General features: G+C 62.6%; 1 protein-coding gene across 6 annotated transcripts; it reads left to right on the forward strand.

Annotated features, from left to right (window-relative positions):
• Positions 1-5784: 5784 nt before the first annotated feature.
• On the forward strand, positions 5785-14228 carry Jak3 (Janus kinase 3). Of its 6 annotated transcripts, none has more exons than XM_036176618.1 (13): positions 5785-7546; positions 8377-8569; positions 8704-8827; positions 8998-9109; positions 9221-9366; positions 9612-9897; positions 11100-11222; positions 11307-11464; positions 11602-11713; positions 12204-12390; positions 12803-12927; positions 13513-13644; positions 13912-14228. In XM_036176618.1, exons 2-13 carry the CDS (start codon positions 8386-8388, stop codon positions 14191-14193), a joined length of 1971 nt encoding a protein of 656 aa, XP_036032511.1. In that variant the 5' UTR covers positions 5785-7546; positions 8377-8385; the 3' UTR covers positions 14194-14228. The 6 variants fall into 6 exon arrangements, with proteins under 6 accessions (XP_036032511.1, XP_036032510.1, XP_036032509.1 ...); XM_036176617.1 differs by having other exon boundaries at positions 5785-6725; positions 6945-8569; XM_036176615.1 differs by having other exon boundaries at positions 5786-6725.
• Positions 14229-14240: the final 12 nt, after the last annotated feature.

Raw genomic sequence — 14240 nt, forward strand, 5'->3', positions numbered from 1 at the left:
GCCGGTGGTCGTGGGTGGGGCCCTGGCTGGCGTGGAGGTGTTCCCACTACCGTGAAGCTTGGACCAAGTCCAGCCCCGCCCCCGCAGGCCCCACCCGCACCTCCCAGCAAGCTTACCTCCCCCTACAGGCCTTCCCTTCACCCTGGTCTCCCCACGGGGAGTCCAGGGGGATCCAGAACAACGCTGCCCCGGCCTGGCTTTCTGACCGCTCTCCACCCCCGCAGCCGAGCCTCCGGTTTGCGTCAGAGTTGGGGTGACGCCCCCCCACACTAGGCAGGATGGGAGGATGCGGGATGCAGGGAGCTGCCGAGAAAGGGGTCCACCTCCATTTCTGGCTGGGGCTGTGGGAGCTGCCCAGAGGGCCCCCTTCACGTTCAGCTCCACTTACTTCCAGGCCTGGAGGCCGGCACTGCCCAGTGACCCTGAGCGGTCGGAACCCTTATCAGGACCCGCTCACAGAAAAGGGTTCCTGCGCCTTTAAGAACACCCGCGTCCACCCAACTGGAGCTGAGCTCCGCGGGGCGCGGGCGGGCGGGGCCGGGTTTGTGAATGGAGCCCGGGCGGAGGGGGAGGGGGAGGCGGGGAGGGGGGGGGGCGGGGGCGGGGCCATCGCGAGCCACGCAGCCGCGGAGCTCAAATCCGCACTCCTGCCGCCCAAGGTCTCCCGCAGCCTGCGATCTGAGGCTGTGGGAGACTAGCACTCCGCCCCACACAGCCGCCAGGAGGTGGGGAGGGGAAGGGACCCACCCTCACCCCAAGACCCGGAGCTCACAGCTGTGTCGGCATGCGCCCCTTTCCGGCTACTCCCCCGCCCAAGGTCTCCAGCAGCAGTTACCCGCGGCTGCTCCCGGCCCCACCCGGGGCTTCGAGGGGTGCAGGGGTCACACCTCTGCCGTGGTTCCCGGCCTCCTCCCACCAAACGCGGAGCGTGGGCCTGGGCGTGGGCCTCGTGCAGATGGCGTTTTGGCCCCAAAATAGCTGCCCCCCCCCACGTCTCCTTCCTTCCATCCAGCCCTAGGGGTGAGGCGAAGGGGGGCCACGCGCTCCCGCTGCACCGTTTGGGGGACACTGGGGACCCGAGGAGGTGTCCCCACGCCCAGGCCGGGCCCACTGCCCCCACACCCGCACCCTCGCGCGCAAGAGCCGGCCGGCTCCCCGGCCCCTACCAGCGCCTACACAGCATCTACACGGCGCCCAAGCCCCGCATTCACGCGTGCGTGCGGCGGGCAGGACCCCGTGCTGATCCGTGCGCGCCCTGCAGCGCGCACCGGGGGTCCCCTCCGCGGTGCAGCCGGCTCGGCGCAACCACGCGGGCCCGGCACCATGCCCGCGTCCACGCAGCTCCTACCTCCGACGCACAGCAGAGACATGACTCCGGGCGGCCAGGGCACGGCGGGCGCAGCGCGGGGCTCGGGGCTCACGCCGGGGCCCGGCCGCCGGCCATGTCGCTTCAGCACCGGGGGCGCGGACAGCGCCTGACGCGCTCTGACGCTGCGACGTGGGCGGAGCCGGAGACGCGTGACGGGGCGGAGCCGGGCCGGACGCCTTAAAGCGCGGGCCGCGGGTGCACAGGCCCGGTCCCTTCCGGCTCAGCCTCTACCGGTGTCTCCGTCCCTGTGACCGCCTAACCCGTGCATCCTCCTGGGTTACAAAACTGTTTGCTCGTCAGTTCCCAGTCTCCAACCACCCGGGAAGCCTTCTCGTGTTTCCTAGCACTGAATCATATTTGATTCATTTTGTTTTACGCTGTGCTGACACTTGAACTCGGGCCCCCCCCACATGTGAGGCAAGTGCTCCACCACTGGCAAGTATCTCCATCCATTTTGTAACTTTAAAGAATTACATTTCTTGCTGGCGAGACAGCTCATGCCTTTTATTTCAGGACTCGGGAGGCAGAGGCAGGCGGGTAGCTGTGAATTCGAGGCCAGCCTGGTCCACAAAGTGAGTTCCAGGACAGCTAGGACTGTTACACAGAGAAACCCTGTCTCGAAAATATTAAAAAACAAAACAACAAAAAAAACAAAAATTACATTCCCTGGAGCTTTCTGGGGAGATGCCCACTGGTTAAGAGCACTGGCTGCTCGTCCAGAGAATCAGCTTTCTGTCCCCAGCACCACATGGCGGCTCCCAACCATCCACAGGCATGGAAATGTATGCAGGCAAAACGTTCATGCACATAAAACAAAGTAAATCTAAATTTTTAAAAATAGCATTTATTAATGTGTATGGGAGTGAGGCTCACAGGTACCCCAATGCACACGTGGAGGTCAGAGGACGACCTTCCAGAGCTCCGGGAACTCAAGACCTCAGGTGTGGCTGGAAGTGCTTCTGCTCACTGAGCCATTGTACAGGGCCCTATTGGTTTATTTACGTGTGTGTGTAAGTGCATGAATGTATGTAGATGTGTGTGCGCGCGCATCTGTGTGAGTGTCTACGTGTGTGTATCATTGTCAGTGAGCGTGTATGTGAGCTTGAGCATGCTCAAGTGTGTCTGTGAGAATGTCTGTGTGTGTGTGTGTGTGTGCATCTGTGTATAAGGGTGTGTCTGTCTGTGTGTTTGTGTGTGCATGTGTCTATGTGTAAATGCATGTGTGTTTACTTGTGTGTATGTCCCCAAGTGTGTGAGTGTCTATGTGTGCATTGGTGTGCATCTGTGTCTGTGTATGTATGTGGGTGTGTATACGCACACTTGTGCATGTAAGCCCAGAAGACAACCTTGGGTGCTAGTCCTCATGCATCACCTGTGTATTATTACTGTTTTTGTTGTTGGCAGTGTCTGAGAGGCCTGGGGTTCGCTGCTGTGGCTGGAACCACAGGATCCTCCTGTCTGCAGCTCCCAGAGACGGGACTGGTGGTGCACACCACCAGCAGCTCCTTCTGTAGGTTCTGTAGACAGGGCCACATCCTCAGACTCCTGCAGATACCTCCACAGGTCCATCCCATAGGAGCACATTGATCTTCACCATCCGCTGCTGCGTGTGTGTGTGTGTGTGTGTGTGTGTGTGTGTGTGCCACCATGCCTCAATTCTGCTGATCTTGTTAAAGCTTATTTACTTTAGCTAATTAGTGATGGCGCACTCCTTTAATTCCAGCACTCAGGACGCAGAGGCAGGTGGATTTCTGAGTTCAAGGCCAGCCTGGGCTACAGAGCGAGTTCCAGGACAGTCAGGACTACAGAGAAACCCTGGCTTGAAAAACCAAACAGCAGAAGCTTATTTACTTTTTGGTTTTGTTTTTCCAGACAGGGTCTCCCTGTGTAGCCCTGACTGTCCTGGAACTCCCTCTGTAGATCAGGCTGGGCTTGAGTTTATTTTCTTTTACTTTATGTGTGTGGGTTGTTTTTCTGTCGACTTAGTGGCTGAACCTGACCTACTGATAGTTTAACAACTGTCAGCACCCTGCTGCTCAGACCCAGGCTGGTGGGATTTCCAGTCCCAGCTTGGCCACTGATGCCAAAGGTTCTATTTACCAATAATGACCCAGGAGTCAGATGCTGGGGTGAAAACCTTCTAGCTCAGAGAAGCCGAGAAGCAGCCAGCTGACCTTTTGGTCAGAGACCCAGCAAGAAAAGCTTCTCTCCAGCTGCCTCAAATCAAAAACATCGCAGATCCCTAGGTCCACTACGTCTTCTCTACGGCTAATTCCATCAACTAGTCGTCGGCTCCGCCCTCTGATCCAAGGTTGATTTTATTTACACAGTCTCGGAGTTTCACAGTGCTGTCAAATTCCCACAACAGTGAGTGTTTTGTTCCTGTGTCAGGGGCCCCCACCTGAGCGCCTGGTGTCCCTGGAGCAGAGAAGAAGTTGTCAGGTCACTGGGACTGCAGCTGCGGATGGTGATGAGTGCCATGTGGCGCTGGGAATCAAACTCAGGTCTTCTGCGCTTCTTCAGTGAGTGCTCCTAACCGCTGAGCCAACTCTCCAGCCCCTCTGTTACTTTGTTTTACTGCATAATGACCGCCCTCTAATACACCGACTCCCTTTTTCCTCCTGGCCACCTTCATGCACATGCATGATTATATGTGTTGGTATAAATTCTAGAATCCACTTCAGTTTCTCATGGGAGGTCATGGGAACTGCCCTGGAGAGCTAAGCCTCCAGACTCTCCTGCTTCACCTTCCTGAGTTGCGGGACTGCAGGCCTCAGAGTTGACTCTTCGCAGCCTGAGACCCTTCCCTCTGTGTTCTTGGGTCCTGATTCCAGCTCTGCTATGCTTACTGCCCTCTGAACCTAGAGAGCTCTCCCTATTGGACTGTGAAAATCACTGTAACCCGAGGTCGAGCACACAGACAGCAGCACCGAGGTGATGGGACCTTACCCTCATTCAGGCCCCTGCCTAGAATCCCAGTGAGGGGCTGGGGGCGTGGTCTGGGCGGAGCCTCTGCCTAGAATCCCAGTGAGGGGCTGGGGGCGTGGTCAGGGTGGAGCCCCGCCTAGAATCCCAGTGAGGGGTTGGGGGCGTGGTCAGGGTGGAGCCCCGCCTAGAATCCCCAGTGAGGGGCTGGGGGCGTGGTCAGGGTGGAGCCCCGCCTAGAATCCCCAGTGAGGGGCTGGGGGCGTGGTCAGGGGTGGAGTCCCGCCTAGAATCCCCAGTGAGGGGCTGGGGGCGTGGTCAGGGTGGAGCCCCGCCCAGAACCCCAGTGAGGGGCTGGGGGCGTGGCTCAGGGTGGAGCCCCGTCTAGAATCGCACTGAGGGTCTGGGGGCGTGGCTCAGGGGTGGAGTCCCGCCTAGAATCCCCAGTGAGGGGCTGGGGGCGTGGTCAGGGTGGAGCCCCGCCTAGAATCCCAGTTAGGGGCTGGGGGTGTGGTCAGGGTGGAGCCCCGCCTAGAATCCCAGTGAGGGGCTGGGCTGGGGCGTGGCTCAGTGGTCTGGCGTGCAGTGTCCTAGGTTCCATCCCCAAATCCAAGCTATCTCCTGACACTTAACACCTAAGTTTCACCACCTATAAGAAGAAAGATCAGAACAAACCAGTCTTACAGTTTTGTAACAGCTCATTTAAGATCAAACCTGGAAACTCAGGAATTCTAAGGCCTCCAATTGTTTGTTTGTTTGTTTTGTTTTTCGAGATAGGGTCTCTCTGGATGTAGCCCTGGCTGTCCTGGAACTCGCTCTGTAGACCAGGCTGGCCTCGAACTCATAAAGATCTGCCTACCTCTGCCTCCTGAGTGCTGGGATTCAAGGTGTGTTCCACCACCAGGCTCCATTTTTAAATTTTTAGACAGGTATCAGTGGTAAGTAAGGCCATTTCATACTGAAGTGGTGGGCTGTCCGTCCCCTGCAGGGTCCCCACTGCTCCCTCGTCGCTCAAAAAAAAAAAAAAAAAAATCTAAACAACTGGGCTGGAGAGATGGCTCAGTGGTTAAGAGCACCGACTGCTCTTCCAAAGGTCCTGAGTTCAATTCCCAGCAACCACATGGTGGCTCACAACCGTCTGTAATGAGATCTGGCGCCCTCTTCTTCAGGAATATATGCAGACAGAACGTGAGTGCGCGCGTGCGTGTGTGTGTGTGTGTGTGTGTGTGTGTGTGTGTGTGTGTGTGGCCAGAGGAGGATGTCCTCCGTCCAGCTCTGTCACTCACTGTCCACCTTCTTCCCTGAGACAGGGTCTCGCTGCCTGGAGCTATGCTGGTGGCCAGGGAGCCCCGGCCACCCTCCTGTCTCCGACACCGCAGCACTGTATGCACCCAGCTTCTTCATGTGTAGCTGGGAGGGCATCTCAGGGGCTCATGCTTGCACAGCACATGCTACCCTGAGCCACGCCCCCAGCCCCTCGCAGAGAGCTGTGTGGCACACCTTGGAGTGTTCTGTCAACCCTCTGCCTCATCCTCCGCATCACACCTGCTATCTGTTCATGTTTCCGTTTCTGAAGTCTTGTTTCCTCACTTAATCCTCTCCCAGCCATATTGGCAGCCCAGGAGGCCTGCTCTGCGTGGTGTTTCAGGAGAGACATCTGAGAAGAGGACTCGGCGTGCTTCAGGGGAACCGGCTCCTTCTGCGCCGTTCCTTCCCCCGGGTTCACTCTCAGTTCCACTCCGTGCACACTGGCAACAGACGGATAAACGGAGGCACCGGGCGCAGGGCACAAGTGGATCCGGAGCGTGCCAACGAGCTGAGGATGCCACGGGAGCCAGGCATGGAGGAAGGGCCCCCACCATGACCCGCTCCGGCTTGAGGAGTTCTTTCCAGAACCCCCCAGGCTGAGCCTGTGGGTCCCAGGGATTGAACTCACTGTGTGGCAAGCGCCTGCACCGGCTCAGTCTCGCAGGCCCCCGTCGCGTGGGACCTCAATAAAAGGCGAGGTTTTCAGAGGAAGTGTGAGCACGCCCAGTGCGGGGGTGAGGTCCCCAGGAGAGGGCTCCTGTCAGCCCATCAGGACGGGGTGGCTCGGAGGTTTGGCGTTTTCTCCCTCCCGTGGCGAAAGAGCACATTGCTCAGTGGTTTTTCCGAGGGTAAAGGTGGAGTGTGTGCTGGATGCAGCAGGTCCCGGCCCGGGCAGGCCCAAGTGTCCCTGTGAGGTCCCCAGCACCCCTCCCTTCCTGCCCCCGGGCTCCCCGGCAGCAGGGCGGCCCCGGCCCCGCGGGTTTCTGGTCTCCCCCCGCCCCGCCCCGCCCCCGGCGCGCTGACTTTCGGTAAACGAGGCGGCCAGGAAGCTCAGGGGCCGCACAGGAAGGACGGGGACTTTCCTGTCGCAGCGCCGGCTGCCGCCGCCTCGGCGCGGCTTCAGGTAGGAGCTCGGGGCGCGGGCGCCGGGCGCGGGGGGCGCGGGGCGCAGCCGGGGTCACCGCACCCCGCGGCCGCAGCGGCGCGCGTGCGCCGAGGACTCCCGCACCCAGCTCCGGTCCAGGGCTCGGGAAGAAAAGGACCCGAACTTTCGGTTTGGTAAAAGCTCATAGTCCTCTAAGTCTGTCCGCTTTGCTGTTTTCTTCCGTTTCGTACCTTGAAGCCGGCCGTCCCTCTGTGGCCCTGTCGGCCTCGCAAACTCGCAGCAATCCTCCTGCCGCCTCCCCAGGAGCCACAGCAGTGGGGGACGATGATGATGGGTTATACGTTCTTACTCACTCTCCTGTGTGAGTGTATTGCTACGGCGCACATTTGGAGGTCAGAGGACAGCCTACCGGAGTGGGTTCTCTCCCTCCACCCGGGGTCTCGGGCTTGGGGCAAGCCTCCACCCGCCACGCCGCCTCGCCCGCCCTCATGTGTTTCTTGAGACAGCGTCTGACCCTGAACGTGCGTAGCACCACGTACAGTAATAGGTTATCTTTCTGTATTTGAAGCACTGGCTAAAAACGGGCCGGCCTCAGACTCACAGAGATCCTCCTGCCTCTGCCCCCGAGTGCTGGGACTAAAGCCCTGGCCACCGGTTTCCTGTGAACATAAGCTTCGCGAGTGCAGCCCCCGCGGAGGCCAGAAGGGGGCGCTGGGGCCACTAGCGCAGAAGAGGGTTGTGAGCCGCCGTGGGTGGGGACCGAACGCAGGCTGGAGCAGCCGGTGCTCTGGGCCTCTGAGCCGCGTCTCCAGCACTCTGTTTACTTACGGTCTACTTAGGTATCTGTTGTTGGTTTCTATGCGGTGTCAGGCAGCCCAGGCTGGCCTTCTGCCTCCACCGCTGGAGTCGGGCGGTGACAAGCGTGTACCACTGTGTCTGCTTTTGTTTTATTATGGAAGGGTGCCCATGCAGAGGTCAGAGGGCAGCCCTGTGTCGTGGGCTTCACAGGTGGGGCTCCTGTCTTGAGGCTTGGCCGCAAGTGCCTTTCCCAGCCACCTTCCTGGCCCTGAAGCAGGGCTGCGGCCTATTGGCTGTTTCCTGCCTCTTCTCAGGGGGCTCAAGCCCCGACCCTTGCTTGCCCCGCTCTGAGGGCCCAAGGAGGCCTGGCTGGGCAGCGCATGCTCCCCTAGGCCCCTGCTGGGAACCTCCCCTGTGAGGCCCACAAAGTACAGGCTGGATGTGGAGGTGAGTAGGGTGAAGAGAGACCAGGAAGGGTTGGGGAGACGACACAGGCCTCAGACTCGCGCACAGGGAACCCATCACACCAGGTGCAGAAGCCTCTAGCCCTCGCCCCTGTGACCTGAAGACCCACGAGGAATGACAGCTCCCCCATCCCTCCCACCGCGGTGCTTCCTGCTCAGGCCTACTTCTGTATCTGCCGTTGATTGCTCATGCCTGCCTGGGGTCCTGGCCAGGCCGACCAGGTTGGGACTTGCAGGCTTGTGGATCAGTTGGAGATGTCTGCCCTGGGTGCAGAGAAGTGCAAGGGGGTGCGAGTTCCTGCGGAACCAGAAGACACCTGGTCCCGGCCAGCCGAGCTGTCACGTGGGGCTTTGTGGCTCTTTCCCTTTCAGTGAGCCCCTTCTGATCCGACTCTCTGCCTCTCTAGGTTACAATCATGGCACCTCCTAGTGAGGAGACACCTCTGATCCCTCAGCGCTCTTGCAGCCTCTCCTCCTCAGAGGCAGGATCCCTGCATGTCCTCCTTCCTCCCCGGGGATCTAGGCCTCCCCAGCGACTGTCTTTCTCCTTTGGGGACTACCTGGCAGAGGACCTGTGTGTGCAGGCAGCCAAGGCCTGTGGTGAGTAGGTCCCTAGATTGCTAGGACTGACCAAGACATCTGTGGAGAAAAGGAGTGGTCAGCATTGGTGCGGGGCTTCGAGGGTCGTGGGCTCAGCCTGTGTTGCTGCACTGATGACTGAGCTCACCTTTCAGGCATCCTGCCCGTTTACCACCCGCTCTTCGCTCTGGCCACCGAGGACTTGTCTTGCTGGTTTTCTCCAAGCCACATCTTCTCCGTGGAGGACGTGGACACTCAAGTCTTGGTCTACAGGCTCCGGTAGGAAGTGAGCCCTCCGTTCACCTTCAGGGCGGTGTTACCATTCAGTCCGCAGCAGAGGCAAGACTGGAGAGGGTGTGCTGTTTGCTGTAGGCCTCGCAGCACATCAGTGGCAACCTGGGCTCTGTGAAGCCGGGGCTGATTGTGCCACCCCATTCTGAACCCCACAGCTTTTATTTCCCTGACTGGTTTGGGCTGGAGACATGTCACCGCTTTGGGCTGCGCAAAGATCTGACCAGCGCCATCCTCGACTTGCATGTTTTAGAACACCTCTTTGCCCAGGTTGGCAGTCTTCGGTGGGGAAGGCTCAACCCAGGGATGGGGGGACCCCAAGGCAACAGCCCCCAGGTCCGGGCTGAACCTCACCGGGCACCCTCCTGTGCCCGACCCCAGCACCGCAGTGACCTGGTGAGTGGGCGCCTCCCCGTGGGCCTCAGCCTGAAGGAGCAGGGGGAGTGCCTGAGCCTGGCCGTGCTGGACCTGGCCCAGATGGCCCGTGAGCAGGCCCGGCGGCCCGGCGAACTGCTCAAGACCGTCAGGTGAGGGCCTCGGGCCTGCCCAGTGACCTGGCTCCCGGCCGATTCTCCCGGGCCTCAACTGGCTGTGGGCCTGGGGCCCTATCGGTTTACCTTCCCAAACTCCTGCACATACCTCATTTCCAATGCCACCTGCAGCCAGCCACCCTCTCCCTCAGCCCGCCTCTGCTTGGGAGGCCCTGGATGTCTGTCGCGTGTCCTTCGGGCCCCTCCCCACCCTGAGACCCGGCGTGCCCCCCGCCCCACAGCTACAAGGCCTGCCTGCCGCCCGGCCTGCGCGACCTGATCCAGGGTCTGAGCTTCGTGACGCGCAGGCGCATCCGCAGGACCGTGCTCCAGGCGCTGCGCCGCGTGGTCGCCTGCCAGGCCGACCGCTACTCGCTCATGGCCAAGTACATCCTGGACCTGGAGCGGCTGCACCCGGCGGTCGCCGCCGAGACCTTCCGCGTGGGGCTCCCCGGTGCCCAGGAGGGGCCAGGGCTCCTGCGCGTGGCGGGGGGCAGCGGCGTCGCCTGGAGCCCCGGGGACCAAGAGGTGCGAGGGGCAGGGCTTGGGAGGGGCGGGGCCCGCGGGAGGCGGGGCTGTCCGGAAAGGAGCCAATCAGGAGAGCAGGTAGAAGCCGAAGTAGGGCGGTGCCAATCGGAAGAAACCAATCAGACAAGGGGACCGATCAAGGGGCGGGCCGATCGGTGGGCGGGGAGTGGGCGTGATGCGAGCCGGGCTAGAAGGGGCTGGGTCACAGACAGGGTGGTTCCGAGTGGGTCTGTGGGGCAGCTGGTCCCAGGCCGAGGTCCCCTCCAGGAAGAGGGCGTGGGAGGGAAAAGAGCGCGGCGGGGCTGGCTCGGGGCTGGCTCAGGGCTGCAGGCTCACGGCTGGCTCAGGGCTGCAGGCTCACGGCTGGCTCAGGGCTGGCTCAGGGCTGCAGGCTCACGGCTGGCTCAGGGCTGGCTCAGGGCTGCAGGCTCGCGGCTGGCTCAGGGCTGCAGGCTCAGGGCTGCAGGCTCAGGGCTGCAGGCTCACGGCTGGCTCAGGGCTGCAGGCTCAGGGCTGCAGGCTCACGGCTGGCTCAGGGCTGGCTCAGGGCTGCAGGCTCACGGCTGGCTCAGGGCTGGCTCAGGGCTGCAGGCTCACGGCTGGCTCAGGGCTGGCTCAGGGCTGCAGGCTCAGGGCTGCAGGCTCAGGGCTGGCTCAGGGCTGCAGGCTCACGGCTGGCTCAGGGCTGGCTCAGGGCTGCAGGCTCAGGGCTGCAGGCTCAGGGCTGGCTCAGGGCTGCAGGCTCAGGGCTGGCTCAGGGCTGCAGGCTCAGGGCTGGCTCAGGGCTGGCTCAGGGCTGCAGGCTCAGGGCTGCAGGCTCAGGGCTGGCTCAGGGCTGCAGGCTCACGGCTGGCTCAGGGCTGGCTCAGGGCTGCAGGCTCACGGCTGGCTCAGGGCTGGCTCAGGGCTGCAGGCTCACGGCTGGCTCAGGGCTGGCTCAGGGCTGCAGGCTCAGGGCTGCAGGCTCAGGGCTGGCTCAGGGCTGCAGGCTCACGGCTGGCTCACGGCTGGCTCAGGGCTGGCTCAGGGCTGCAGGCTCAGGGCTGGCTCAGGGCTGCAGGCTCAGGGCTGGCTCAGGGCTGCAGGCTCAGGGCTGCAGGCTCACGGCTGGCTCAGGGCTGCAGGCTCAGGGCTGCAGGCTCACCGCGGCATGAACGCTCGGGATGTAATTCCCCGGCCTCGGCCCGTCCTTCCTTCCTCAGCTTTTCCAGACCTTCTGTGACTTTCCCGAAATCGTGGACGTCAGCATCAAGCAGGCCCCACGCGTGGGTCCGGCAGGGGAGCAGCGGCTGGTCACCATCACCAGGATGGACAGCCACATCCTGGTGGGTCTTGGCTCTGGTGCTGAGCCTGGGAGCGGGGCGGGCGGACTGGGGCTCCACTGGTCGCTGAAGAGTTCTCCGGCACAGGAAGCGGAGTTCCCGGGGCTGCCCGAGGCGCTGTCCTTCGTGGCCCTCGTAGATGGTTACTTCCGCCTGACCTGCGACTCCAGGCATTTCTTCTGCAAGGAGGTGGCGCCGCCCAGGCTGCTGGAGGAAGTGGCGGAGCTGTGCCACGGACCCATCACGTGAGGAGCGGCGGCCTGGGGTCGCCGTGGGGCCGTGGCCCCGCGAGGCACCTCAGGGTCCCGGGCAGTGGCGAGGACACACCGGGCTGGGCGGCGGGGAACTGTCCGGCTCTGACTGGCCTTCTGCCCTGGCCTAGGCTAGACTTTGCGGTCCACAAGCTGAAGGCCGCCGGCTCCATCCCGGGCTCCTATATTCTCCGCCGCAGCCCTCAGGACTATGACAGCTTTCTTCTCACTGCCTGCGTCCAGGTTGGTTCATTGCTGGTGCCAGGATGGCGTCCTGGAGGAGACATCTGAGCTGGAATCAGGAGTGCTCACTTTTCCTTGAAGAGCACCAGCCTGGAATTCTTCCTAGAATTCAAGAGGCTGAGGCAGGAGGATCAAATTTGCAGGCCAGCCTGGGCTAACATAGCAAGATTGTGCATCAAAAAATGCGGGGATGGAGTCGGGGCAGGAGTGCGTGTGGGGGGGGGGAGGGGGGGGGGGTTCCCGCCAAGCCTGAGCATGCGAGTTCGATCCCTGGCACCACATGGTGGAAGGGGCAGCACCGACCCGCTTAAGTTGTTCCGACCTCCACGTGTGCATCTACACAGAAACATACAGAAATCAATGGAATTTCAAAAACTCAGAAAAGCTCAGGGTACACCCCCCAGCACCTGGAGCAGCAGGTGCAGAGGCCCCGGGTGCGGGCTCTGCCTGCGCCCCGCCTGAAGCCCAGCTCCCCCTGCCCCCCCCGCAGACGCCCCTTGGCCCGGATTACAAGGGCTGCCTCATCCGCCGGGACCCCTCGGGGGCCTTCTCCCTGGTGGGTCTCAGCCAGCCGCACCGAAGCCTCCGGGAGCTTCTCGCAGCCTGCTGGCATTCTGGGCTGCACGTAGATGGTGCCGCCCTGAACCTCACCTCCTGCTGCACCCCCAGACCCAAGGGTGAGCCGGTCTTCCTCCCCCGCCATCCCAGCAGCTCCTGGGGGGGGGGGCAGAAACCGAGGACAAGGGGTAGGAAAGAACACGCCGTCTATTCTGGAGGCAGTCTTCAGGTGTGGCCCGATCCAGCAGATGCTCCATCTGTACAGAGTCAGTGGTTCTCAGTTCGGCCACCCACCCCTCGCTTCTTCCCGTGGCTGACTGTCGCTGGGACGACCCCTGCTGGGCGTCTCCCCACCCCACAGTGCTGCCCTGGTTGACACAGGATAACTGGCCTGGACCCTTCCGCTCAGGGCCCGGCGCTTTCAAATCGCTTCTCAGGAGCGCATTCTGGGGGTTCCCCAGGCTTAGTGCGGGGAGGGGGCTCTTGGGAACCTTTGCCTCTGACCTCTGTTTTCTTGCTTCTGCCCCCTAGAAAAGTCCAATTTGATCGTGGTGAGAACGGGCTGCACCCCTGCCCCGGCCCCCGGCCGCGCCCCATCCTGCTGCGTGCTAACGCAGCTGAGCTTCCACACAATCCCTGCGGACAGCCTGGAGTGGGTGAGGGTCGGGGGGTCCGGGGTAAGGGTCGGGGACGGGGTGAGGGTCGGGGTCCGGGGTGAGGGTCGGGGTCCGGGGTGAGGGTCGGGACAGGGGTGAGGGTCGGGGACGGGGTGAGGGTCGGGACAGGGGTGAGGGTCGGGGACAGGGGTGAGGGTCGGGGACGGTGTGAGGGTCGGGACAGGGGTGAGGGTCGGGACAGGGGTGAGGGTCGGGGACGGGGGGAGGGTCGGGACAGGGGTGAGGGTCGGGACAGGGGTGAGGGTCGGGGACGGGGTGAGGGTCGGGACAGGGGTGAGGGTCGGGACAGGGGTGAGGGTCGGGGACGGGGTGAGGGTCGGGGACGGGGTGAGGGTCGGGGACGGGGTGAGGGTCGGGGACGGGGTGAGGGTGGGGACGGGGTGAGGGTCGGGGACAGGGGTGAGGGTCGGGGGGGCCGGGGTGAGGGTCGGGGACAGGGGTGAGGGTCGGGGGGTCCGGGGTGAGGGTCGGGGTCCGGGGTGAGGGTCGGGGTCCGGGGTGAGGGTCCCGACCCTCCGCAGGGGACACAGAGCCGCTGTCAACTGTGGCCGCCGTGTCCCACAGCACGAGAACCTGGGCCACGGCTCTTTCACCAAGATCTACCGCGGACGCCGGCGGGAGACCGTGGACGGGGAGACACACGACACGGAAGTCCTCCTGAAGGTCATGGACGCCAGGCACCGGAACTGCATGGAGGTGCGGCGGGCGGGGACCCACGGGCGGGGCCTGTGTCCCAGCACTGGGGATGCTGAGGCAGGAGGATCCCTGGGACCAAGGCCAGAGGGACAGAGGACTCGGTCAAACCGAGCAGCCGTGCTGGGGCGGGCATCCACTGCCGGGGACCTGAGGTCCGCAGGGCAGGACCATCACAGGAGAGACTCAAGGTAGCTTCTAGCGGGACTTCCCACGACACCCCGGGACAGGTGGGGAGGAATCCGCGGTCTTCTGCTCTCCCCTCCCCAGTCCTTTCTGGAAGCAGCGAGCTTGATGAGCCAAGTATCCTACCCACACCTGGTGTTGCTGCATGGCGTCTGCATGGCTGGAGACAGTGAGCCCTCCCGCACCCCAGCCCTGCCCCCCACCTCGGCCTGCATGGTGCCTCTGACACACCCCACACTCACCCACCTCACACCCCAGCCCCACGCCCAGAGACTTGGTTCCATTTCCTTGCTGGCTAATTGCTGTGCAACATTGCACCTCCTGCACGCCCTCTCTGAACCTGTCGCATCTTCTCAGCTGAGCTGATGGTAAACGAAAGTTCAGCCTGTGCTAAGGGCCAAGGGCGGGGGGCC

The sequence above is a fragment of the Onychomys torridus genome, unplaced genomic scaffold (genome assembly GCF_903995425.1).
Source record: "Onychomys torridus unplaced genomic scaffold, mOncTor1.1, whole genome shotgun sequence".
Taxonomy (NCBI): Eukaryota; Metazoa; Chordata; class Mammalia; order Rodentia; family Cricetidae; genus Onychomys; species Onychomys torridus.